This window comes from Lissotriton vulgaris, chromosome 7 (genome assembly GCF_964263255.1).
Source record: "Lissotriton vulgaris chromosome 7, aLisVul1.2, whole genome shotgun sequence".
In the NCBI taxonomy this organism is placed as follows: domain Eukaryota; kingdom Metazoa; phylum Chordata; class Amphibia; order Caudata; family Salamandridae; genus Lissotriton; species Lissotriton vulgaris.
The window spans coordinates 686083483-686110623 of NC_141695.1; the positions used below are offsets into that span (position 1 = coordinate 686083483).

Consider the following 27141-nt stretch of genomic DNA (forward strand, 5'->3'; position numbering starts at 1 on the left):
TCAAATGAACAATAGGAATATTCTATGTTGAAAGAAATTGCACCCAAGAAATGGTACAAAATTCACAAGCTTGTATTAAGTTATTAGGTAATCGACACATGAGGGATGAAATTGACTAATATGATTGTCCGCATATATATAGCATTACTCACATCTGGACACTATAAAATTCCTTACTTGCACTCAATAAGAGCACCAAATGTCCCTCACACAAAGTCAAAATATACTGATGTAACAAGGTTGATCCACATAAGATGCAAAATTGTATTAAACTGCGAAATTGTTCTAAGTGCCCAGAAAAGTGAACTCACATGAAACAATAAAGGGCAAATGTAACACAAGCCACAGGGTTTTTAAATTACATAAAACCAGTAAATAGATTTCACAAGCCATGATTTTGTTCCCACATATCATAACAATTGTCCTACATAAAGAAAATTTTTATTTTCCCCACTCAAAGCACAAAATAGCTCAGAAATTGTGATGATATATACAACGGAGAACACAAGATACGAATATGCCATCGAACAATCCATGACATTTCTCTTATGAACCATTTTATTGCCTTTTCTTTAGCGAAGTAAAATGTCCAATACCGAAACCCACACATTTTTATTTTAAAGTGAGAGAAGTTTAGTGGCCAAATTATCATATCCAGGTGTGTATGTGCAATTGATAGGTGCACCACCAAAATACATCACTAAATAGAAAGGCAGCACAAATATGGGCTTCGAAAAGGCCAGTGGGAAAAGTGGCCAATTGTGGATACATATTATAAAAGCAATCTGTCTACAACACTGATACAGGGCATAGCAATCTACCTCTTAGCTATTGTGTCGTAATCTGTGAGCTGCTTTGGTTCAATGGAATGTTCTGTGATTTCATGTTTGGAGGGTTCCTTTCTGGCTGGGATGCCATTTGGAGAAGAGCTATAAATGAGCAACTGTGTACTGGATTTTATTCTGCTCTATAATCAAGCGTTGGCTACAACTGCCCCTCATGTTTTTACAGTGTTTGCACATTTGGAGTGTTGTTGCTCAAAATTAGATGTTTGTGTTGCCTTTCAGTGCTGTTTTTGAACACTGGAAATCTTTCGAACGGTGGAAAATTCCCTTCCCTCTTCAAATCCTGAACACCTTACTAGACATTGATACCACAAAAAGATTACTAATTAAAAATGACACAGAGTGGTACAAAAAGGTACATTTTACGAACTTCTGTTATGTAAACTATGAATGAACCTAAGCAGGATATGAAGAACGAGATATTCAAATGTATTCCCCAGTAACAGAGAGCGCCCTCTCACATCTTATACCTCCTTTGAAGCATTAGTTCTTCAAAATGCATTTGTGGTAGTAGTGCAGTTTTCAAGAAAGAATATTTTGTGAAAATTAGGGTACAGATAATGAGGCCAATGGCATCAAACATTTAATTGAGTCATGAATCTATACAGCAGTTAAGAACAATATTACAAAACGAGCAGTAGAAAACGGATTATGCTCAAGCTAATATAAACAGTATGTTTCTAGAGCCACTACGCCCTGTAAATTCGGCACTCGTAAATTAATCCTAAACCTCAAAGCAAGTAGATTGAACTTTCACAAGCAGCCCCAAGATAAATGCAGCCTATTTAGATGGGGAAGCTGGATGCTCTGAAAGGAGTCAGATCAAGGAAAAAGCAACTCCATGTTAAAAGACAAGTTTAATAGAACTGGGCAAGGCACCGCAAAAAAAAGTGAAGCAAAAGAATAGCTTGTAGTCTAACTGAAATCTAAGATCTGACCTTTAAAGATGGTGCTGCACAACCCAGCTGCCCCATAAAGCCTGACATTGGCCTTAACCTCACCAACAGGTTTCCCAGATCATATTGACCAGCACTTGCCAAACTCTTTTTCAGCTATGAAGTTACTTTGCTAACAACAACACGGACCAGAAAAGAAAAGTCGGATATCCATAGGTTAGCAAATGACTTCTAGTTAAATAGAACAGCCCAATCATGGGAAAAGCTTATACCTGTTCCATAAATGTTTGTTAATTATTTTACTAGATCCTTACCCTGGATTCCCAAGAAGCCTCAGATAAAAGTATATAGAAAAGAAGGGGCTTAATATCTTAATATGAGAGTACTTGGTTATAATTTCTTGATATGAAATGTAACTGAACTTAATACTGTTAACACACCGCAACCTATTGAAGAATATCAGCTCTTTAACTAGAACTTCATTGTGAGTCTCGTTTGTCATCTTCTCGCTTGTGTTTCTCAATGTTTTACCCCTGTTTGTATCTGTAATAATTTATACCTTGCACTTGAAATTTAGAGATTCGTTTTTATGGAACTGCTTGTACCATCTTACTACCTTAACATGGTTAACTAATCTATGAAAGCAATTTCCCTTCTGGATATTTGCAGCCAATATGTATATTGTAACATTCAATACAATATTTAAAAAATAGCTTTGCATTCAGAAACGAATGAAGATAAACGTCACAGGCAAAGATTGAGGGGTTCAGACAACTCACTAGATCAGAAGATTACTGAATCACATAAGGATGCAAATGACATCTCTCACACAGGTCTTTCTTTTAGGAAATTGTTTGTGGAAGTGGATGACACACTGCTCAAAGTTGTCTAATGTAAACAGTCAAACACTTGGGCTCACCATAGCAAGAATAGAAATAAATGGTGAAATTTGCGCTTTCAATCAAACCTGCTTAGAGCAGTTTTGAATCCCCATTTGCAGGAGTTTGTAAACTCCTTTTACAAATCCTGAAGAATATTACATCTACATCAATTGAAATATGTGGCTTATTTATGGCAGTACATATTTTTGGGACAAAGACTAACCTGACATCACCAGCACACAAACACTCTTGTCCCAATGCAGTTCACTTCAAAAAGTAAGGCAGTAACAATATAATTGAAAGTTTGGTTTAAGAAAAAGAGAACCTCACCATTGAGCTATACTGTATCGCTGGTCCTTTTATTATTGTTGACTAAAACCAATTAAAATAGTTTATCACAAAAAAGAAAAAGAGAACCGCTTTCTGGAAAATTATATTTCAAATTTCCCCCTATGCCGATAGGAAGTGATATACTGTAAATAATGCTTTCTGTAACTATGACCGTGCTATAAGAAAACTCCTAATCTCAAAGAAATGAAGCGTTATAGCAGTGTTTGCTGAAGATGTCAGATGCCATTGCACAAAAGTATATGAAACTGTCAATGTTCGATTGCCAACATTAGGTTTTGTCTTGAAGAGTAAATTCAACCAAACCATTTAAATATTATATTACTATGGCTGTTTCTCCATGAATTATCTTGCTTTTTCAGAAGGTGATGCACTCATGTGTTCCTTTGTAATGTATTCCTGCCCAGGCTAACTTGTTGTCAGTGATCAATCTACTGTAAGTTATAATGCCCTCAAAAGAAAAGATAAGATGAATATGTGGCATTCCTTTGCCGAGGTTTGAGAATCCGGCAAAGCAGCTAAAAGCTTCAAACAAACCTGATCTTGAAATCCAAATTGGTCAATATGATAACTTATTGCGATACTAGTTGTAGGTTCTGACCAGCCTGTGGTTAGACCACTTCTAATTCTAATTAGCAAGCCTTTCATGCTTGAGAGAGAAACATAGTACAAGCAAGCATTTTACAGAACTGCGAGCCTGCTGAGTAAAACAGTATGAAGTGCTACTTCCAACAGTGAAGCAAGAGATGTATCCAAACATATACTCCTTTGAGTATTACAGTATACTCCTTAATAATAATGAACTGCCACTTCTGGCTTTCTGTATTGCATCTTCACATTGCTTACCAGTTGTCTAACCTTTAAAGCATGTTTTCTGCAACAGTTCTACCATGCCCTAAAATAGGACCTATCAATGGGGATGGTTCAAACTAAGAGGGTGAATAAGACTCTTGTGCTAATGTTAGTTACATCATTTTGTCTCTCCTTACAATTTTTTAACACAATTGAATAGAAGCACTGCACGTGTCACTAAAAATAAAACTGAACATAGACTTGACTTTATTACTCTGAAACTGAGCTAATAGGTAACATCACTATATTGTCCAGTTCATGGTGTGTTGTAAGTGTGACAATTATTACCCTTTTGTCTTTATGTTTATGAGACCTTGTCAGTTTTGTATAGAACTATGAAAAAGGTATTGAAGAACATAGTCCTGAAGGCATATGTTTCCAGAAGAAGGATACAGGAGAGGTAACTGGTCTCCAAGAAATGTTAATTCCATTAGTCCGGCTAATCCTGGAAAGCACGCATTTTAGGCGTCCATGTCTGTAGGCAATTACCATTGGATCACATATCTTCTTCTCCCAACCTCTAAGAACCAAGAACACCATTTATGACACTTTCCAAGACATAAAAACATCCACCATCAAGTGTGGGTTAAGATTTCTGTTTGTGCATCAATTAGCAAACGATGTCACCATAGGTCAACAATTTACGTGCCAATTATAGACACACTTTAGTAAAATACCAAGAACAGGATTTGTGGTGCATCATTAACATGATCGTTTCTTACGATATGCAGAACAAAAAGTGGTCCAAAAACACATTTTGACGCAAGCCTGGCTCTCCCTACCACAAGTTGAGCATGCCTTAGCTTAAGAAGCATATCGGAGAAGGAGGCTTAAAACTTCAGACCATCGTAGTAGCTCAGAGAACAGGTGAATGCTAAAATAAAAAATAAGAAAAACAAGTATATTCTGTTCTGTTTAGGTAAACTCCCAACTATTATCTCAAACCAGCAGTAGAATATAAATGGAACAAAATATAAATTAATGTTTTGGGTCAATTTAAATTACAAAGTGATGCATGTCTAATAGTTCTTCTCAAAGTACAGAAAGAGCACCCCATCACTAAAAATAATTAGGCAACCTTCGGTTTTGAGAGAGAACAGAAAAAGAGGTGAAACCGAGCAATTATAACAAAGGTAAATGTGCAAACATGGCAACATGCCTACCACAAACATCTTCATATACCGATCCATTTGTTACTTCCACATTGTGAAAATATTCTCACGCGCTGTTACTTTCCCTAAAAACACTTGGTTAGGTAACTGGAGTCAAGGCTGCAACTTCATACATGAACTCCTCAAGAACAGTCACAACATTTTTGGCCTCCGGCATGCCTTCATGCTCAACTTTTACAATCTTGAGGAGCACATCTCCGTTGCCACAGTTTTTCAGAAACATGTAACACTTGAACAGTGAATAGTGGCTCGTTTCCGCCTGACGGATGAATCGCTTTAGGTTGTTCATGTCTTGGATGGCCTACAAAATAAGTCAAAGATTCAAGCATTACCTAGTACAGAAGTGTTAAAAGCATCAAAAGAGAAATTTGGTTAATATTCTGCAAATGGCGGTGCATCACACATGTTTTTATTAATTTATTATAAAGTAAATTACTACATCTATTATAGTTTTTAACCAGGTGTAGATGGTAGGTGATCTCCTGGAGAATGTATGCATACATGTAACAGCCACAGTCAAACAACTAAGAGCACCCATTTATCTGTCGCATGATGGCGTCAAGTGTGGCAGCCAAACTATTTCCTCTAAAACCTTCCGTATCCCCATGCTAGCTCAAACGATCCTAAAAAATGTAGGCGCTATGGAATGGAACAGAATAATCAAGAAAGATTCTATGTTAATGGATAAGGATTTTCAACTATGGTAGCATACCTCCCAAATACATCCTTTCACAAGTGATAGCCTCTGACGCAAGCTTAGAATTGGTTATTTTAATGAGTTTGCTTTGTCTATATACTTTAATTGGAAATGGACAAAGTTCAACTCGGAGCATGAAAGGTGTCAGGGGCTGCTGTGTAAAGTGCACAACAGCCCTCCCTTCCCATTTAGTAGCCAAGAAAACAATAACATGATATATGTAAATATTAAGAAGAATGACTGCATTTCAATGGGGAGGAGCAACCTGTCCATCTTTCTGACCAATATCGTACCTCTGTTAGAAGGGGGTGGCTAAGAAAAGTCTCACTGTCATGTCACACTCAAAAAGGCAACAGCTGAATTGCACCAGCATAGCAACACTAAGAAAAGAACATGGATAACTATGGGCTATTTTCCACAAATAGCCTTGTCCTCACCAACCAAACCATGCAATAGTACCAATGGGGAGAATGTGTCTAATCAAATTCAAGATATTGTTAAAAAAAAGTTGATAAATATTTGCGATATTTGAGACAATGTAGCAAATAATTCCAGTTGTGGATGTACTTCTAGGTATAGTCTTGATTTAATACTTTCTCATTCAGAAACAATTTCTGATCTTCTGTACCCGCTTGCTGATTCTGGACAACTGGTAAACGTATTGGTTCCTGTTGGACATTTCTAGTTACAGGCAAATGCTGTTAGGATTAAGACTATAGTGACATGGCCCTTGATCTCACCCCCATCTTGTGTGATCAGATAGTACAGTTGTTTATTTAGATCAATGCAACATTGCTGTTCTAGTGCCGGTAAAGAACTTTAAATCTAGATGTAGTTAGGCAGGACACCAGATGGCATCAAAATATGGCCAAGCCTCTGTCTACATACCCCTTTCATCTTAAATGTGTGTGTTACAATTTTCTACTGTTAAGCCGCAACATCCTCATAGATGCCACCGAACACCACCCAACCTGGTATGTCTGGACTCACTGCAAGAACAACACATGTAACTATCATCCATCAGTGAGGTGGATGTCCGCCATCATTCTTTTGCCAATAATCTATGAGCTCACACTGGACATATAGCAGATGTTACTTTCTTCACATCAATATCCAAATGTCAAGCCTTATTTCCTCAAAGTTTCATGCCACAAGTGTGAGTAAAATATTTTCCTGTGTAAGCCAGACAGCCCATGAACCACTAAAAGTGGCTTTCTCTTAAGAGGTATGTTTACACGAAACCTCTCCGTTCAGTCACTGAAGCCGAAAGGAACACTCATCATTCATCAAATGGCACCTTCCACCACTTTACATGTGAAAGACGAGCATAATGGATTGTTTGACTCACCTCCTACTTCACTTCATCTGATTAAAGATCAGTTTACCCATGGTCAATAGACAATCAGAGGTCATACAGGCAGCTCTTGTTTTAGTCCAGGGATCCGATTTTTGTATGGCACACTGCCCTGATCTGTGCTAGAGCCTATATTTAACTGGGTACACTGGAAGCATTCTTAGTTTATGTGCCCTATTACAGGTAATGTGCTGCCTCCAAGGCAACCGCAAACTTGTACCTTTGGTGGAAGGAGGACCAGCTGTTTCAAGGAGCTAGTACATTTTTCACTTCACAGACAGCAGCTTGGCTTGCCGTTCTGAGGAAGGCAGAGATCCTCCTGCAGGTGGGTGCAGCGAGGGACTGCATCCACCCGCAGGGAGATGTTTGGGAAGATCCATAAAGCTCAAGGGTTGCCTTAAGGGAATGCACTGACTGTGCACCACCTCGCTTTGGTGCATAGTCACATACATGCCAACTTTTTAGAAGAGGAATGTGGGAGATATCTATTTTAAAAAATCAGGAGAATGTATTTCCCCTATTGACTTCTATTGGGGCCTGAATCGTGTTACTGCAGGTCTGCTGCAGCAGGATTGGATATTAGAAACTTAAATATACGTTTCTTTTCTTACCTGTCATGAGCACGAGAACTCACTATGGAAGGCAGAAACAAGTGTTGTGCACTGGCCTGCAGGAGTAGGTTACTGGGAGTGCATACTACGCATTAAACAAGACAGGGCCCTGTTAGCTGAAGCCTGCAGAGGAATCTGGTTTTTGGATGCAGGAATCGGGAGGCAGGAGACTAGCCTTGAAATGAGTAGTCTCCCACCTGAATCGGGAGGGTTGGCCTGTATGTTGTCAGTGCACCTTCTAACAGCTTCTCTGCCTTAGTGTCTGTAATGCAGCAGAGGCACAAAGTGTTTCAAAATTTCCATGGGTCCACGTCTACATATAAATGAGGGAACACCCTTTTGAGATTGCCCTAGCAAGGGCACAATCTGTATTATTCAATGGGTTGAACAAGCGTCTGCGGCCCCTTCTGTGATACCTGGGTGCAGAAAGTACACCCCCACCACCCCCCAGGGAACTAAGTATAAAACAGTACCAGATGTATATTACTATTGCCTTCATTTACAATAAAGTGCAAATATTTGAACATTTACCTTTAATTTGAAATTTTCTAATTTTTGTCGAAAAAGAAATGGATTTCCACCTTCAGCATGGTTTAAAAAGGACTGCGTCCAGTCCTCACAGAACTTGTTGCTTTCTGTAATAATCGAAAAAGGTCAAATGAGGTTTTAAATTAATTTGGGAAATGTAAAACAGCTTTCATCAGAAGAGATGTTCAATATAGTGTACGTACAAACAAAACCAGTAAAAATATGGGAAGATAAAACATACAACACAAAAACAAAAAAGGTTGTGAATATCTCTTGTTTTTAGGGAGGGAGCTATATAAGAACAGCAGTACCATAGTACTATTTGGAAGAGGCAATTTATGAAATAACAGGAACAACATAGTGCTATTTGGATGGGGTGAGTTATGTTTTTTCTTCTAAAAGATGTGAGGTCTAATCTATAGCAGGTTAAATGTGCAAATTCTCAAGCCTCCAAAAAGGTACGTACAATATCCAAATCTAATAGTGCAGTTCCAGTATAGTGATTATTTTCGAAAACACAACATCTAATGCTTGGTGGTACATGAAATTGGCCTGTAATGCTTTATAGGTACTGTGCAGGAAGCTTTGGAGAAGAGATAGTTCACTTGCTGCAGCTTCTTAGTTTCTCCTGTCTTCTCTAATAGATGATGCAACCAGCACTGTAGTTATTAATATAACAAAGAACTCATTAATCAAATAACACAACTTTGCCAGCGTCACCCATTTTCCTCAATGTCAACAGCCTGCTACTGTGCCTTGCCAGCTTACATGACTTCACACTTCCAGTCCTGGAGTAAAGTTATGGGATGATGGAGCTGCTTCTAGGAGTCTCATGCTTGTACCATAAAAGCAAGGATTGTGTATATTGAGAGGTCGCTGGATCGGTCTCATTTCCTTTCATCCATTTATCATTTTGATGTTGCAACACCCCAGGGTGATGGCCTAGACCCTCCCAACAAAGATGTGTAGATATCTCCATTTGTTCAGAGGTCTACCACCAGGCAACTCCTGGCCACAAACATCAACTCCTGGGAGAGTCGCACTCATATGCGATTTTGTTCCGAAACTACTGTGTTAAATTGGGTAATCTTTTCAAATTCTCCATTCCAACACCCGAATAGTATCATATAGAGACAGGCATGCCAGAGACAGCACAGTGATACTTAGCCTGCATGGAAAGTGTCACAGACTAAGAGGCAAAGATTCAGACACTTCTATATGCAGGTCTGTCCTGCGGCAACATCAAAGCCAGGCGGCCACCAACCTCGCGAAGTGGATCAGCAACTGCGCAGACGACATCGCCCCTCTCAAGACCCCGCCTAGCAGACCCGGTAGCAAGAAAGCCCCATGGTTCACCAACGAACTCAAGAGCTCCAAGAAGAACTGCCGAGCCCTCGAGAGAACCTGGCGCAGAGACCCAACACCGGACAACATGACTGCCCTCAAGCTCGCCATCCGAAAACACCACCAACTCATCCACGCCACCAAGAAAACCGCATTCAAGGAACGACTGGACAACAACGCACACAACAGCAAGGAACTCTTCAACATCGTTAAAGAGCTCTCCAACCCCAACGCCGGAAACAACTACATCACCCCTTCGCAAGACCTCTGCAACTCCCTCGCCTCCTACTTCCACAACAAGATCGCGGACATACACAACAGCTTCAGCACTCAACCGATGCTCGCCACGACCGAACCACCGCCCCCCACCACCACCCTCCGCGCCTGGACCCCGATCAGCACCGAAGACACCGTCCGCACGATGAACTCCATCCACTCCGGATCTCCTACTGACCCCTGCCCTCACCACGTCTTCAACAAGGCCGACGCTGTCATCGCACCCCACCTGCGGAACATCATCAACACCTACTTCGACACCGCTACCTTCCCGGAGAGCTGGAAGCACGCCGAACTCAGCGCTCTAGTAAAGAAGCCATCAGCCGACCCCACCGACCACAAGAACTACCGCCCCATCTCGCTGCTCCAGTTTCCTGCAAAAGTCATCGAGAAGACCATCAACAAGCAGCTGGCCGCCTTCCTCGAGACGAACGGATCCCTTGACCTCTCGCAGTCTGGGTTCCGGGCCAACCACAGCACCGAGACCGCCCTGATCGCAGCCACCGATGACATCCGAGCACTGCTTGACAACGGAGAACCAGCAGCCCTCATCCTCCTAGACCTCTCCGCGGCCTTCAACACTGTCTGCCACCGTACACTAGTGCAGCGACTCAGCAACGTCGGAATTCAGGAGAAGGCACTGGAGTGGATCATCTCCTTCCTCGCCGGAAGGACACAGACGATCCGCCTCCCCCGTTCAGATCTGAAGCCACCGAAGTCATCTGCGGCGTCCCTCAAGGCTCCTCGCTCAGTCCAACCCTCTTCAACGTCTACATGAGCCCCCTCGCAGACATCGCACGCCAGCACAACCTCAACATCATCTCCTACACCGACGACACCCAGCTGATTCTCTCCCTCACCAACGACCCCGCCACCGCCAGAGCCAACCTTCACGAAGGGATGAAAGAGGTAGCCGAATGGATGAAGAACAGCCGCCTGAAACTGAACTCTGACAAGACGGAAGTCCTCATCCTGGGATCCTCACCCTCCGCCTGGGACGACTCCTGGTGGCCCCCCGCCCTAGACAGCGCTCCCAAACCAACAGACCACGCACGCAACCTGGGCTTCATCCTGGACTCCTCCCTCTCCATGACCAGACAAGTCAACGCTGTCTCCTCGTCGTGCTTCAACATCCTGCGCATGCTACGTAAGATCTTCCGGTGGATCCCCACCGAGACCAGGAAGACGGTCACCCAGGCCCTCGTCACCAGCCGTCTGGACTACGGCAACTCCCTCTACGCCGGAACCACTGCCAAACTCCAGAAGAGACTCCAGAGGATCCAGAACGCCTCAGCACGACTCATCCTGGACATCCCCCGTCGCAGCCACATCTCCGGACACCTGAGAGACCTGCACTGGCTCCCGGTCAACAAGAGAATCACCTTCCGACTCCTCACCCACGCACACAAAGCCCTACACAACCAAGGCCCAGGATACCTCAACAGCCGCCTCAACTTCTACGCCCCCAAACGCCAGCTTCGATCGACCGGCCACGCCCTCGCCGCCGTCCCCCGCATCCGAAGAGCCACCACAGGGGGACGGTCCTTCTCCTACCTCGCCGCCAAGACATGGAACTCCCTCCCGACCCACCTCCGCCTGACCCAGGACCACCTCGCCTTCAGGAAGCAACTCAAGACCTGGCTGTTCAAGCAGTAGCGGACCCCCCTCCCCTAGCGCCTTGAGACCCTCTGGGTGAGTAGTGCGCTATATAAATGCTTTGATTGATTGATTGATTGACCCCACAAGAATCCTGACTAGAGGAGTCATGAATTTCTGGAAAGAGCCATGAAACATCATTTTAACATTTTCACTAGCTAAGTGCCCACAAAACAAACATGGCTGTTATATAACTCATTCTAATATGCAAAGCAGAACCAAGCTTAGTCCCCTTTCAAGAGCACCCTTTACATGTGACCTTTTTAACAAGGTTATATTGCCCTCAACTTTCAGAAACCATAAAAAAATGGGTAACCGTGGAAACAGAGAAGTGAACTAGTCCAGGTTTCAACCTCAGTCACTTGACTTGGATTGCCTAGCTGGTTAACTCAGAGAGGATAACGTTACTAATGCATCCACTGTTAAGTTCTGACCAGAACCAAGCTATTCGATAATTACAAACGTTTGTGAGTTATTTGAGCCTCAGAGGAGGATACAGAGCTTTCCAACCTAAAACTATTCGCATGGTCTCCACCATTATTTCCATTCTGATGGGTGTGATACATGTTCAAGTGGGGTTTCTGACGACTGAGACCCATTCATCCTAGCTTCTTCCTTTGCGACTTCCCTTATGCTGCAATAAAATGACAGTAGTGTATATTCTCCTAACACCAGAGGGTTCCTTGATGAGGTATTGGGGGGGTATGGGGTGTGTTCTGCCTTGATGTCTTTACCCCTACAGAGAGAGAGCCTAAGAAAATGAATATACATGGGAAAAAAACTGCATACCACAAATTGGACAAAGGTGATAGGATAAAGTGGCGGTAGTTCTTTTTAGATATGACATTCATAATTGGGCTGCAACCTGAATACACCCTAACTCTGATCGCGAGGTCTACTGATTGACTCTATAGCAAAACTGGCACCGATTCAGCCTGATAGATCTACAGGCTTACATGCCTCCAGGAACAAGAATAACAGCAGTTCCTTCAACAACAACAAAATAACTCACCGGTTCATATTAACATATTTAACAAGTAGTGAAGACTCGGTGATACTTGATTTGAATATTTTGCAACACCTTTATAGCCCAACACAACTCGGAGTGGTGCCAGGCCGCTGAAACATCTTGACTGTGATTAATAGGTTATAAGATAAAAACAAAGTGTATCTTTAGTATCAATGTCAATACCTACCGTAATTCTGTGCCAGGGACGATCTGAGGATTTCCCCATAGACTGACATGAGCATGGTGCCCAATGTTGAACTCATTTCTAGAGCTAAGCACTGGGGAGGGGGAGTTCCATTAACTGGAGTTGATTCTGTGGCCCAAAATGTGCTAGACATTTTTGGTTTTCCCTAGTATTCCTAGTTGTGTTTGTAGAGTGCTATTTCAAGTGTAATTAGTTATTTTCTTTCATAAACTAAAGCACTACTTGGACGTTTACACCATTAACTGTAATTACTGAATAAACTGTTTTTGGGAGTCCAACAATACAGCATCGCTTTTGACTGTTCAACTCCACTATTCTGGGAGAATCCGTAGTACGCAACCATGATGTTAACTATTTGACAACCCAGCTGGAGTTCCACAGCACTTTGAAACAGGACACCATCAATTTAGAACAAAATTATTTTTGGCTAATGCCCGGTTACCTCAGACTGCCCTAGGATCCTAAGAAAAGTCACACAGGTGGAAACGTGTGCAGGAATAAAAGCACAAGAGGATTTTTTTTTAGAAGGGATTTATACCCACATGCAGACAGAAAAGGATTACACAAAGGTGGCCAGTGAGTAATTATTTCACATCATAACAAACAAAGTTGGTGACACCTAGGGATTTGTACCACCAAGGAGAGCATTATGATTAACAGAGTGCGGTGAGAGCAGTAGAATAAAAAGATAGTAAATACAGCCCAAATACATTATTCCTCTGAAGGCTTTACATTACATAGTTTGGTTTGAACTTGACACTGTTCAACAAAATGGGGACATGTTTGCTGGGGTTACCTACACAGTGCTGTCTGTGTCAAACTCAACCATCTTTGAATTCAGGCATTAGGGACACACATTAAGGAACAATAGTTAAAAAGAAAGTGCTTGAATTGAAAGCACAACCCCTAACCCCCCTAAAAAGTCTACTGTGATCTCGAATAGATCCATTTCATAGGTTTCAACCTTACAAAGTCAGTGGTAGAGAATGTTCAGCAAATCTTGTCTGGCGAGACTAGAAAGGGAGCATCACATGTCCCTTTCAGATCTGTGTTATGCGGGTGTGCAGCAGTTTCCATTCCTGTTTGTACAATCAGGTATTGCAAAACTGCGGCTGGGAAAGAAAGATGGCCCTTTGAGGTTTTACATTATTTTAATTTGTAACCAAGGACACCTTTACCTGCATTGTGAAAGCGAGGGCGTGGGCCACTGCAGTCAATTACAAGGGATTTTTGTGGCTCTTCGGTCATAGCTATGCACAGTGATGCCATTGTACCTTCCTGGACCAAACCTTGGAGACTGGCAGCACTTTGAAACCTAGTAAGAAAAACAGGAGTTTACAAACTAATCATATTGTGAGCCTGACCTACGTTAGAGAAGACAGTGCCAAGGTGTGTTCACTAAGTAAAGGAAGTATGTAAGTATTGGAACTGCTACAGCAACAGAGCACTACAGATTAAAGGAGGGAGGGGTTGGGAGGCAATACGAGTCATATACATCAAGTGGGAAGAGCACGTCTTGAATTGTAAAATTTCCTCACCTTTCAAATATTTTTACAATCAAATTATATTTCATGTATTTAAAAATTTGAGGTACAGGGAGATTAAGTGATCTGTCCAGGATCTTAAAGTTTCCTGTCAAGTGCTGGAGCAGAGATTAGAAGGCAAGTGCCCATGTTCTAAAAGGCTGTGTGCACATGGTATGTGGATCAGTTAATGAAGATTTATTGCAATAAAAGACTTCTGTCATTAAGCACCACAAAAGAATATTATTAAATACCTGGCAATGTCTTTCTTTGTTTGATCATTTGATTCTTTCACTTCAACCGGAGTTGAGCTTAAAGCCTGGCATAAAAAAATAAAAATAAAAATCACACCAGGAAGTTGATGAATTTCTTAATTCTGCTTGTTTACGAAACAGAAAACATTTTAAAGGATTTTTATATGATGTTAAAATATGTACTGAGCATGAGAGCGCCCCTCACTGGTATCTGCAGTAAACACATTAACCCATATGTACCGAATATAGGAAATACCTTAGGAAAATAGTCCATATTTGAAAATGTCTTTGTCGGGGAAATAAAAATACTTATCGCAATCTGTAATAAAAAAATGCAATTCAATCATACAAGAGCAGAAAAATTTATTTCCCCCTGACGTAGAGCCTTAGGTTGGAAATGCACTGGGAATTGTGTATTACAATGGAACTAAAGGAGGATTACCAATGAATTACATGAATAACAAGAGAAATAAAAATAGAATCCACAGGAAAAAAAATACAGTTTCATAAAGTTTATTGAAGAAAAAAAGACAAGCCCATAACTGTTTGGGTGTCTGTAGTGGTGCCGGGTCTTGAAACCCAGGAGGACGGTAGAAACTGAAAATATACTTGTAGCCCAGTTGTGACAGATACTGTGTGACCATTGACAGGCACGCCACAAACTTCATCTAATCTTATGCATCTATTTCACAATCGTGTGATTGGGTGTGCTTGCAAGAATAATGTGGGGTGGTTCTGTTCACTTTCATTCAAGAAAATACCCCCCCCCCCCCTCACCCTCCATATCTTAAGGACATTTAGTGGAAGGAACGTCTGTAGATATTAAATATTTTCTCATTGGAGTAAAGTTTGGAAAGGTTCCATGTCCTAATGCACATGTTCGCCTCCCTCCCTCCTCAAGTCACAGTTCTAAATGTAGATGGAGGAGGCTACTCATAAAACAGATTACTTGCACAGATTTCCATAACTACTGCAGGAGGAAAATACATAGTTAGGAAGGAGAGGCAGCACTTAGTGGGTGAGAAGAAACTCCTCCTGTACAAAACCTCAGTGGTGCAAACTGCACATAAGGAACCGCCGCCTGAATATTTGCTCTAGATCTGAATATATGTGCAAATTATGAGAAATAGGGAGTGGATATTGTATTTTCACGAAGTGCAAGCACAGCAAAGCCCAGTGGAGAACTGGAAGGGAGTGTGTCTGTGAAAAATTGTAAATAGGGGCTAGTGCTAAAACAGGTGCGGTTATAGTACTACAGCCAGGATATTCACGCTGTCAATATTTAGACATAATGAATTGGATCGAATCAGTACACCTCAGATAATTATACTTTTTTTTATTTGAAATAGGTCTTCAATGGCATTTCTGTATAAAAAATATAAATATGTGGACAAGAGCAATAGACAGTTCAAAAGAACATCATCAGGCCTCCTATTTATTTATTTAAATTTATATACTAGGGTTTCCCGGCGCAAACAGAGAACGGCAAAGGAAAGAGACCTATTGGCTGAAAAGCCATGTTTTAAGGGATCTGCGGAAAGAAAGAAGGTCAGGTTGCCTGCGAAGGGACAGTGGGAGAGCGTTCCATAAGGTGGGACCAAGATAGGAGAAGGAGCGCCCTCCCATACGAGAAAGTCTAACTTTTGGAACTCGAAATTTCTCTTGGGTGGAGGATCCGAGAGTGCGGGAGGGAACATATGGGCAAGCTAGATGTTGCAAATAGCGGGGGGACTTAGCATGCTTGATGCGAAACATGTAGATAAGGGCCTTGAACATAACCCGTTTCTCCACTGGAAGTCAGTGGAGATCTACCAGCAGCCCGGAGATTGATGCAGTTTTGGGTACTCGGCAAAGCAGTCTAGCAGCGGAGTTTTGTACTCGCTGCAGTTTACGTGTTACATCTTTGTTAACACCCAAGTAGAGAATATTCCCGTAGTCCAGCCTAGAAGTAACCAAGGCTTGGACCAGGGTACGCTGGGCATGGGAAGGGAGCATCCACACTATCTTCCTCAACCATTTCAGAATGGTAAAGCAGGTGGCAGTAACCCTGGTAACCTGCTGCCGCATAGAAAGAGAATTATCAACAATGAAACCAAGGTTGCGCACCTGAGTAGATGGTTGTGGGAACATACCTATTTCTGGTGGCCAATGTTGAGAGCCCCAGAGATATTTTGCACCTTCCAATATGGCCGCCACCTTTTTGCAATTGTTCGTTCTGTATGGATTGTTGTTTCATACTGCCAACCTAGTTACAAGTTTTAATTATGTATATGTTCACCAATGCGACACATCTTTCCTGTTTGCACTTGTCCCCACTATTCTGCATGTTATCAGATCACTTTCAACTGCTTTACCACATGAGTAGTCTCTATCTGCACTTTCCGATATGGCCGCCACGTTCATTCAGATCCCTACTACACCCCATGCAGCCCCGTCTGGTCACATGTGTCTCTGCACATGACCAACTGCAACAGACATGGTGTCTCTCTCCAACTAGCATACAGTCTCCATGAGCACCGTCTCGACTGAAGGACTGGACCCCCATCGTGGACCCCCTTCAATTACCGACTCCTGTAAGCATGAGCGCCGGTACCGGGCTATCCTGCGTGATTCACCCGCCAAAGCCACAGCCTAACCCGCTCCTCCCTTTCCCTTCCTAGGTTTATTGCCATATCGCCTTTACTATCTGCAGTTGACTGCTTATTCAGATTGCGGTAAGGTACTCCCTGCTTTCATTTTTCATTTTATCACCACTCTGTGTCCTACGGCACGCGCCCTCATGTACTCACTCCCCCTTTCCGCCCACAGGTTATTCTCCTTTTAAATTTTCCGGTCTATCGGCCAGATTCATCAATGTCCCGATTTGCGATCCTTAATAGCGACTATTAACACCTTCGACGCTCATGACGAGCTCAGCTCGTCATGATGTACACCTCTCATACACTCATGACGATGAGCTTGTCATGGAGCATGGGTTTCTGAATATTTCAGCACCCAGCGGGAATTGCTTTAGCAGCCATGGAGTTAAGGAATCGCTATTAAGGACTTGCAAATCGGGATTCATGTAGAAATCGCAAAATACATTGCGATTCCTACAGCCTCCTTATTTGCGATTAGCAAATTGCTAATCGCAAATAAGGATGCGATTTCAAGGGTGCCAGGGGTGTCCAAAGGACACCCTGTAGCACCCCTGAAATGTCAATGTAGACTGATGTTGCGCACACACATGTCCAAAGGACAGTGTGTGTGTAACATTCAACTTAGAAAAATGCACTACAGTGCATTTTTCTAAGTTTTCGCTATTTACCACGAAGTCTGACTTCGCGGTAAATAGCGGCCAAAAATTAGCGAATTCGCAATTTAAAAATGGTTAATGAATTGCATTTAAGGAATCTCAAATAGAGATTCCTTAAATGCAATTCCTCGCAATTTAGCGATTTCGCAATTAGCGATTTCTGCATTTGGGATGATGAATCCCAAATGCAAAAATTGCGCTCGCAAAGGGCCAGATTCTCAGAATATGGCCCTTTGCGAGCCCATTTTTCTTTGATGAATCTAGCTGTATATTTTGACTGACGCCTCCCAGATATCGGCTGAGGTAAGCAAGTCAAAACACCCAATGGATATCTTTTGAACACACAGAGTTTAAACATAGACCGTACATGGCGCTCTTCACACAGATCTAACACGTGCTAGACAGTACTTTGCTCTACACACAGATCTGACGTGCTATAGACAGTACATGGCGCTCTCCACACAGATCTAACACATGCTAGACAGTACTTTGCTCTCCACACAGATCTGACATGTGTTATAGACAGTACATGGTGGTCTCCACACAGATCGAACACTTGCTATAGACAGTACTTGGTGCTCTCCACCCAGATCGGACACATGCTAGACAGTATATGGTGCTTTCCACACAGATCTATCAGGCGCTTTAGTCGGTACATGGCGCTCTCTACACAGATCTGACACGTGCTATAAATAGTACACAACACTCTCAATGCAGATCTGACACCTGCTGTAGACAGTACACGGCATGCTATAGACAGTACATGGCACTCTCCACACAGATCCGACACCTGCTATAGACAGTATACAGCACTCTCCACACAGATCTGACACATGCTGTAGACCGTACATGGCGTGCTATAGAAAGGACATCGCACTTTCCACACAGATCTGACATGTGCTATAGACAGTACACAGCACTGTCCACATAGATCTGACACGTGCTGTAGACAGTACACAGCACTCTCCACACAGATCTGACACGTGCTGTAGACAGTACACCATAGCATGCTGTAAACAGTACAAGACATGCTATAGACAGTACATGGCACTCTCCACACAGATCTGACACATGCTGTAGACTGTACATGGCGTGCTATAGACAGGACATGGCACTTTCCACATAGATCTGCCACGTGCTATAGACAGTACATGGCGCTCTCCACACAGATGTGACACGTGCTGTGACAGTACATGGCGTGCTATAGACAGTACGTGGCACTTTCCACACAGATCAGACACGTGCTATAGACAGTACAAGACATGCTATAGACAGTACATGGCACTCTCCACACAAATCTGACACATGCTGTAGACAGTACATGGCGTGCTATAGACCGGACATGGCACTTTCCACATAGATCTGACACGTGCTATAGACAGTACATGGCGCTCTCCACACAGATGTGACACGTGCTGTAGACAGCACATGGCGTGCTATAGACAGTACGTGGCCCTTTCCACACAGATCAGACACGTGCTGTAGACAATACGCAGCATGCTGTAGACAGTACAAGACATGCTATAGACCATGGGTACTCATAGTATGGCCCGCGGGCCGGGGGCGGCCCGGCAAGCCTTCCTCGGCGGCCCGCAGACCTTGCAAACATCGTACCCATGTATTTTTTTTTTTTTTTTTTAAAGAGTGTCTGCTGCAGCGCGACTCGAGAGTCTCTGCTGCTCTGTGGGATCGGGCAATTCTCGCATAGCCAGAGTGGAGCAGCAGGGGCCTAAGATGAGGTGAAATACAACAATGCCTCATTAGCATGCAAATGGCCTTTAACGACCTGTGAAGTGCTTGGGTGCGGCTGTGTGTGTGTGCACCTGGAAGCTGTCTCAGCCCCGGCTGACACGCAGGAAGGGTGAGATGACAGAGGGTGACAGAGGCAGGTAGAGAGGGGGAGTGAGGGAGGGGGAGAGCGAGGGAGAGAGGGAGTGAGGGAGGGGGAGAGGGAGGAAGAGGGAGACGGGGAGTGAGAGAGGGAGGGAGACGGGGATGGGGTAGTGAGAGTGAGTGAGAGAGGGGGAGAGTGAGAGAGGGGGAGAGTGAGGGTGGGGGAGAGTGAGGGAGGGGGAGTGAGGGAGGGGAGAGTGAGGGAGGCAGTGAGAGAGGGAGGGAGGCAGTGAGAGAGGGAGGGCGGCAGTGAGAGAGAGACAGACAGAGGGAAGGAGACAGAGAGAGACGAACAGAGGGAGCGAGGGAGAGAGGGAGCGAGGGAGTGAGGGAGAGGGGGAGCGAGGGAGAGGGGGAGCGAGGTGGAGGGGGAGCGAGGGAGAGGGGGAGCGAGGGAGAGGGGGAGAGGGGGAGCGGGGAGAGGGGGAGGGGGAGAGAGGGAGAGGGGGAGAGGGAGCGAGAGAGGGAGGGAGATATGGAGAGGGAGCGAGAGAGGGAGTGGGAGCAAGAGAGGGAGCAAGAGAGGGAGGGAGTGAGAGAGGCGGGTGTGAGTGAGAGAGGGAGGGAGTGAGTGAGAGAGAGACAGACAGAGGAAAGGAGACAGAGACAGACAGAGAGGGAGGGATGGAGAGAGGGAGCGAGGGAGGGGGAGAGAGAGAGGAAGCGAGAGAGGGAGCGAGAGAGGGAGGGAGCGAGAGAGGGAGAGAGAGGGAGCAAAAGAGGGAGCGAGAGAGGGAGCGAGAGAGGGAGCAAGAGAGGGAGAGGGAGTGAGAGGGAGTGAGAGGGAGAGTGAGTGAGAGGGAGCGAGGGAGCGAGAGAGGGAGGGAGAGTGAGAGAGGGAGAGTGAGAGGGAGAGTGAGAGAGGGAGGAGTGAGAGAGAGAGAGAGAGAGAGAGAGAGAGAGAAGAGAGAGAGAGAGAGAGAGAGAGAGAGAGAGAGAGAGAGAGAGAGAGACAGAGGGAGGGAGCCAGGGAGGGAGAGAGGGAACAAGGGAGGGAGTGAGAGAGGGAGTGAGGGAGGGAGTGAGGGAGAGGGAGAGAGAGAGAGAGGGAGTGAGTGAGAGAGGGAGGGAGAGAGAGAGAGAGATAGAGGGGGTGAGAGAGAGGGAGTGATAGAGAGAAGGAGTGAGAGAGAAGGAGTGAGAGAGAGAGATCGATAGAGGGAGGGAGCGAGGGAGGGAGGGAGCGAGGGAGGGTGGGAGCGAGGGAGAGAGAGAGGGGGAGAGAGAGGGAGCAAGACAGGGAGCGAGACAGGGTGTGAGGGAGGGAGAGAGGGGGCGAGCGAGGGAGCGAGAGGGAGGAAGAGAGGGAGGGAGAGAAAGCGAGAGAGGGAGCGAGGGAGGGAGAGTTGTGTGTATGCCGGGTCTGGTGGCTCAGTGGATGAAGGCATCCGCTGCAGGGACCTGTGATCAACCTCATGGTCATAGGTTTTTTTTGTTGATCTAGCACGCCCCCTCCCCCACTGACCCCGCCCCCACCGGTGCGGCCCTCGGACACAACCCACACTGTAAATTTGGCCCCCGAGAGAAATGGTGTGAGTACCCATGCTATAGACAGTACATGGCACTCTCCACACAAATCTGACACATGCTGTAGACAGTACATGGCGTGCTATAGACAGTACGTGGCACTTTCCACACAGATCAGACACGTGCTATAGACAGTACATGGCAAGCTCCACACAGATCTGACACGTGCTATAGAGAGTACATGGCGCCCTCCACACAGATCTGTCACATGCTGCAGACAGCACACGGCTATCATGCCTTGGCAGAATATTGTTTATTTTCGACAACCGAGAGAACTCACTTCAGCAGCAAGGGCAGTCCCACGTCTAGAAGAGGGGTGGGGTCTACCTCCCAGTAAAATATCTCACATAAAGTTTGTGTTTGAGAAGGCATACTCACAGCATATAGCAAGAAGGCCAGTTCCTCTTGAAAGAGTTGAACAACTCTCGTTATGGGCAGGACAGCATCTTCAAACCAGCTACTCAAGTAAGGTCTAATGCAAGCCTCCAGGTTATTCATCTGTGCGAAATGAAAAGAAATGGTAAAAACAGCAGTGTTCACATACTGATGGAAACAGTGAGAGTAAATATAGCGTACAGACAGTAACGAGCACTGACTTAACAATGTTTCGGCTTCTCACTGCGCCACTCACAGGAACAACAGACTGTTAATGGTTTCTCTAAAAGAACTGGTTGTTGGCCCGCTTAAGTCAAAGCACAAGCGCTGGCAAACAAGCTATGTACAGATGGAACAAAGGTCTATCAGCAGCTACTGTGGGCAATGCAGAGAGCAGTAAGACAAGTCAATACATTAGCAATCGAAGGGAATCTGCCCACTTGGCAGGGTACAGAGAGAATGGGGCAGAGCAGGGAAGACTCCACCATCCGGGCAGTAGCTGTGACAGCACTGTACTGCCTGATTAGAGAGACCCAGGAGGGTAAACCACTTTTTAATTCTTGACTTATTTTCGTCTGGTTGGACTCCGCATCCAAAGGTAACCATAACAGAACCCAAATAGATTATGTGGTTTAACAACAAAATGCAGGCAAATAAAGAATTTAAATATTTAGACCAATTGTATTAAACAGAACTAAAACAATAATAACAAAGTGCAAAAAGGTGAAAAACGAAGATGCCAGTCCTTCGAGAGTATGGATCCCTGAACTGCTTGGCTACAAACAGGTTCAGCTGTAATAACACGTCCCAGGACCACGGAATAAAGACTTATCGGGATAAGAGCTCCCAAACCTTTTACTAAGCAGTCGAAGAGGACCGGTAGCAAAATTAAACTAAATTAAAGATTATTTTATTGATAGTGCCCAGTAGAGGGCAGCAGCACAAATACCACTCGAAAGAATGTCCCGGGCATCAGGAGAGTTTAAAGAGGCGTGAGTGAAGAGTTTACCTTGGTTCAGCCATGCTATTCTGATAATGCAGGAATAATACCAATACTATACATTAGTTCCAGTAAAATCAGCCCAATTAAATTGTGGTTGAATAAAGTTCTGCAATTGGTCAGAAAACCGCTCAGTCCTTCTCTCAAGCAAGAAACAATTATGAGGGACAGTAACAAGTGAAAGTGAGTTTTTATTTCGAATAATAATAAAGAAACTTTTAAAACACAGCTGTATGCATTTTTCGTTACTAGTGATTTCTGTTTTGTCATATCAGGGTTGTGGTTAATGTCTGATTAGGTTCAGTGTTAATGTGAGGGGAGTGATTAGGAATAAGCATGGGCGGAAAATCCGTTTAGCTCGCGGATTTTGCGGATTTTCGGTAAATTCGCAATCCGCGAGATCCGCGAATCTCCCGCAAAATCCGCAAATCCGCGAGCAGCGGATTTTATGGCTTGCTCGCACTGTTCGCGTGAGTTCGCGGCTTGCCAGTACAACTTCGCACCCCGCGAGTAAGTGCTAAATTGCAGAAATACGATCTTAGCAAAACTGAAACTACTTACCAGGTTCAAAAGTTCAGGCTCATCATTAGTAGCCATTTCCTGTAGTGCTTCCTGAGGGGCCCCTCCAGAGTTCAGTTGCCAGTTGCAACTATTATGTGACCCTGCTCTGAACCTCAGAATAGTTACACATATGCCACAAAGGTCCTGAATTACAGCTAAGGGAGACAAGCAGGAGCCAGGCTGGAAGTTAAAATCCATTAATCAGCCCCTAATTCATTATTGTCAGTTGGGGCAGGGCAGGTGTTGTAACTAATTTTGCAACAATGAAAGCACTTAGCAAGTGCAAAAGATCACTAATCAGGAAGCACTAAGGAAGCAGGTGCCAGCTAAAAAAATATTCTGTGACACATTAATCAGCCCCAAATTAATTCAGGTCACTTGAGGCAGGGAAGGTGTGCTTTGCTTTGCCGAAAATAATGGACACTGGACAACCAGAGGGTGTGGTGATGAAACAGAGGGTGGCATGGGTGGGCCAGAGGGTGGCATGAGTAGTCAGAGAGTGGCAGTGGTGACAGAGAGTGGCAGTGATGAAGAAGAGTGTCCCAAACAGGCTGGACACGTAGAAACAACAAGTTCGCAAAACTTGCGACCCGACAGGTAAGTTCGCAAATTGCGAAATTGTAAAAACCCTCGCGAACTGGCAGAAACACGCGCGAACACAAAAAAAAAAATTCCACAAATTCGCGGGAATTCGCGGATTTTGCGGATTGCGAGTTCGCAAATCCGCAAAATTCGCGAACGCGAGATTCGCAAAATTCGCCCATGCTTAATTAGGAACAATGGTTTCAGGTAATGTTTTGGATTAAGGTTGGGACTAGTGTTATACTTTTTTACAATCCAGGTTGATTTTTGGTTCAGAGTACTTGTAGAATTAGGGTTTGGTACAAAGTAACTTAGATTACATGAACACACAAGCAAAACAACACGTTTAAGGCTCAGAAATTAGGCTTATTACATGATGGTCTATAAGCCTTAGAGCTTACCAAACAGGTACACACACTAACTCGAAGATATTAAATCCGAAAGCTACCAATAGAAATGGAGCGCCCACACGAAGGCCAGCGTCTAGAATGAGGGGTTTAACTAGAAAAGAATGGCTTGTGTGTTAGAAGTTTACAGATCATTAGTAAGGTCTCGCCTGAAGTGTTTTGTCTAAAAGGATACAGACAGATTGAAGTCACTCGCAGACTAGTTAACAATATCCTGAACTGTTGCCTCGGGTATCGTTTGAAGCCATGTAAACCTTTTGGATTAATTGATTAACAGCATTTGTAAAGCACCCAGCACAAGTGGCCTCCTGGCACTGCACCCACCACGCCACGGGTGTCTTGGCGTTGACCATGGGTGGAGGTAACAATGGTGAATATGACCATGACTTTACGACAAGAGAAATACTTTCAGGGGAAGTACACTCCTGAACTAGATATGATACAAAAGCCAAGGAGGAGGTAGCTCTGAGGTAAAACTAGATAATACAATTTTCATAAAATGTACTAAATGTATGAAACCTGCCAGAACGCTTGGTTCTGGAGCTTGTTACAAAAACAGTAAATTAATTCAAAACTTCCAACAAAGACATTCGGAAATCAATAGCATCAAGCACACAAATTACTGGTAATAAGGCATCGCCTCTAGGCAAAGAGATTAGTAGGCCAGACATGTCTGGCAAAGCTTATTTGCATCAAATGCTATGTTTTAACATTTCTAAGAGCTCAGAGGATTAATGGACCTGCTGCAGAAATGACTGTTCCTCATAAAATTGCAGGTTCAACTCCATCAGGTCACCTCAGCCTTTTGACTTTTTAGTCAACAAACAAGTAGGACCACTGAGTAGTGCAACACTAACATTTACACTAATCAAAGCTATTTGTCATGCACTGGATTAACTAATCACCAATCAAAGAGTTCGATCCCATCTCCACTACCTAGCAAGAATTAAAATAGCACCCTGTAACTGCCAAAACAGTGTTCCAAGTATGCGGCGAGATTTAGAAGGCTCTCCACTTGAGTACACCAGACTACCTCACTGTTAAATTGGCAGTGTGCCTGAAGACACCCCGACTGGCATGAAATCCATAAGATTCCCAAAGTACGAACACCGCACCAAAAGGCTTTCGCTGCACATGAGCAGGGGCTGTGGAACTACCCCTCCTAATACCTCAAACTTGCACCTTTGCGCAATTCGGATAAAGTCTCAAAAATCTACAACCGTCCAAGGATCCTAGAGTGTGTCGCCCTTGCCCCTCTGTGATGCTATGTTTCTGATCCCTTATGTATTGGTACGGACGTATTGTCCTCTTTTCACATTGTAAACGCACAAGCTTTTCTCTGTATCCTCACATGCTGGATATGTATTCTGCTGCTATGCAGTACTGAGGTGAAATTAGTAATCGAAACACTCCACGTGGATGTCAGGGCACTGCTTGCTAGAGCAGACTGGCGGTGTCGAGGACACACTAGACTAAGTTAAGCATACTGCTGCACGGTTAGACCAAATCAAGATTAAAGTAGGTTTGTTTCCAGCTCTGCAAAGAGGAGGTCAAGTGTTTAACCAGCTCTGTAAGTAGGTTGTGAGATGAACTGTGAGATGTTGAATGCTACACAAGACACCATCAAATTGCAGGACTCAGAGAGTGGGCTAGTCAGGCCATATATTGAAACCACCTAAGCGCATACAATTAGTGAAGCAAATGGCAATGAGCGTGAAGTATTTCGCAATCTATGTTCAAAATTAGCACCTGGCCAAGGTTTTTAGCAGACCGATTATCAAGATTAGCCTCTGGCCTAGGATTTCAGCAAATCTATCATCCACATTAGTGGCTGACCCAGGGGCCCTACAGACCAAGACTATAGTATGGATATAGTGATTTTAGCACAAAGTAATTGAGAATCTGAGAAAGGATCGATGTAGAAGCCAGAGTGTGCCATTTCCTCTTTAAACATGACTGCTAGTCCACCAACATTTTTTAGTCCCTCCTGCAAACAGCATATTTGCTGTCGCTGCAAGGGGCATGATTTACTACAAGGGGCTTGAAGCCCGCCCATTGCTAGCCATTTGTTGGCTTAATTGTCACTGTTATTTGCTGCCTCCCTATTGGCCAGGGCTTGCCGATGTCACTTCTTGATTTTTAGTTTGTAGGTTTTTTTTGGAGCAAGTACTGATTTATTTAGTTTGATTACTGCCCTTCCGCTTCGCTCATTGCAACTTAAGTACTATTTTCGTTGTCTGGGTTCCTTTCTCCCTGTTGTTAGTATTGTTTCATCCCCTGCACCCCACTTGTTCGTGTTGCTTAATCTCCCCACCACCTCTTTATGTTGCTTTATCTACTCCAGCCTAACCATATGTTTGTGTTGCTTTATCCTCCACACACACCATTAGAAACAAGCATTGGCATGGCCAATAGGTCTCGCATTTGGGACCTTTTAAGTATTTAGTTATGCAGCACAATATCCTTTGTGCAACAACATCAACTGTTGCGTGGCTAAACACTTATAAGGTCCCAAAGGCGAGACCTATTGGCTTTGCCAATGCTTGTTATTTTTTGTTCAAGGGGGAAACCGGGCTAGTGCCAGGGGGGTCAAGGGTGAGTGGCAGCGAGGTGAGGAGTGAATGCCAGGAGGGACAAGGGTGACTGTCAGACCATGGGGGTGAAGGGTGAGTGCTAGAGAGCTGAGGAGTGAGTGCCAGGGAGATGAGACGTAAGAGTCAGAAGGGTCAAGGGTGAGTGCCAGAGAGGGGAAGGGTGAGTGCCGAGAAGGGGAAATATGAGTGCCAGGGGTGAGGGGTAGCTGCCAGGCCAGGGGGGGTGAAGGGCTAGTGCCACGGAGATGAAGGTTGAGTGGCAAGGAGTTGAGATGTAAGAGTCAGGAGGGTCAAAGGTGAGTGCGAGGGAGGGGAAGGGTGAGTGCAAGGGGTGAAGGGTAGCTGCCAGGCCATAGGGATGAAGGGCTAGTGCCATGGAGGTGAAGGGTGAGTGCCAAAGGGGCGAGTAGTGAATGCCAGGAGGGACATGGGTGTGTGTCAGGGAGGTGAAGGATA

General features: G+C 44.2%; 1 protein-coding gene across 1 annotated transcript in view; it reads right to left on the bottom strand.

Moving 5' to 3' along the window:
* Window positions 1-1415: 1415 nt before the first annotated feature.
* The window catches only part of C7H17orf75 (chromosome 7 C17orf75 homolog), a 166262-nt gene continuing 140536 nt past the window's right edge, over window positions 1416-27141 (bottom strand). Inside the window, exons 6-10 of the mRNA XM_086930902.1 lie at window positions 21545-21664; window positions 14452-14516; window positions 13853-13989; window positions 8188-8291; window positions 1416-5295 (exon numbers count right to left, since the gene is read on the bottom strand). Of these exons, the coding sequence (XP_086787028.1) occupies window positions 5074-5295; window positions 8188-8291; window positions 13853-13989; window positions 14452-14516; window positions 21545-21664 (648 nt within the window). The 3' untranslated portion in view covers window positions 1416-5073. The remainder of the gene's footprint in view (window positions 5296-8187; window positions 8292-13852; window positions 13990-14451; window positions 14517-21544; window positions 21665-27141) is intronic.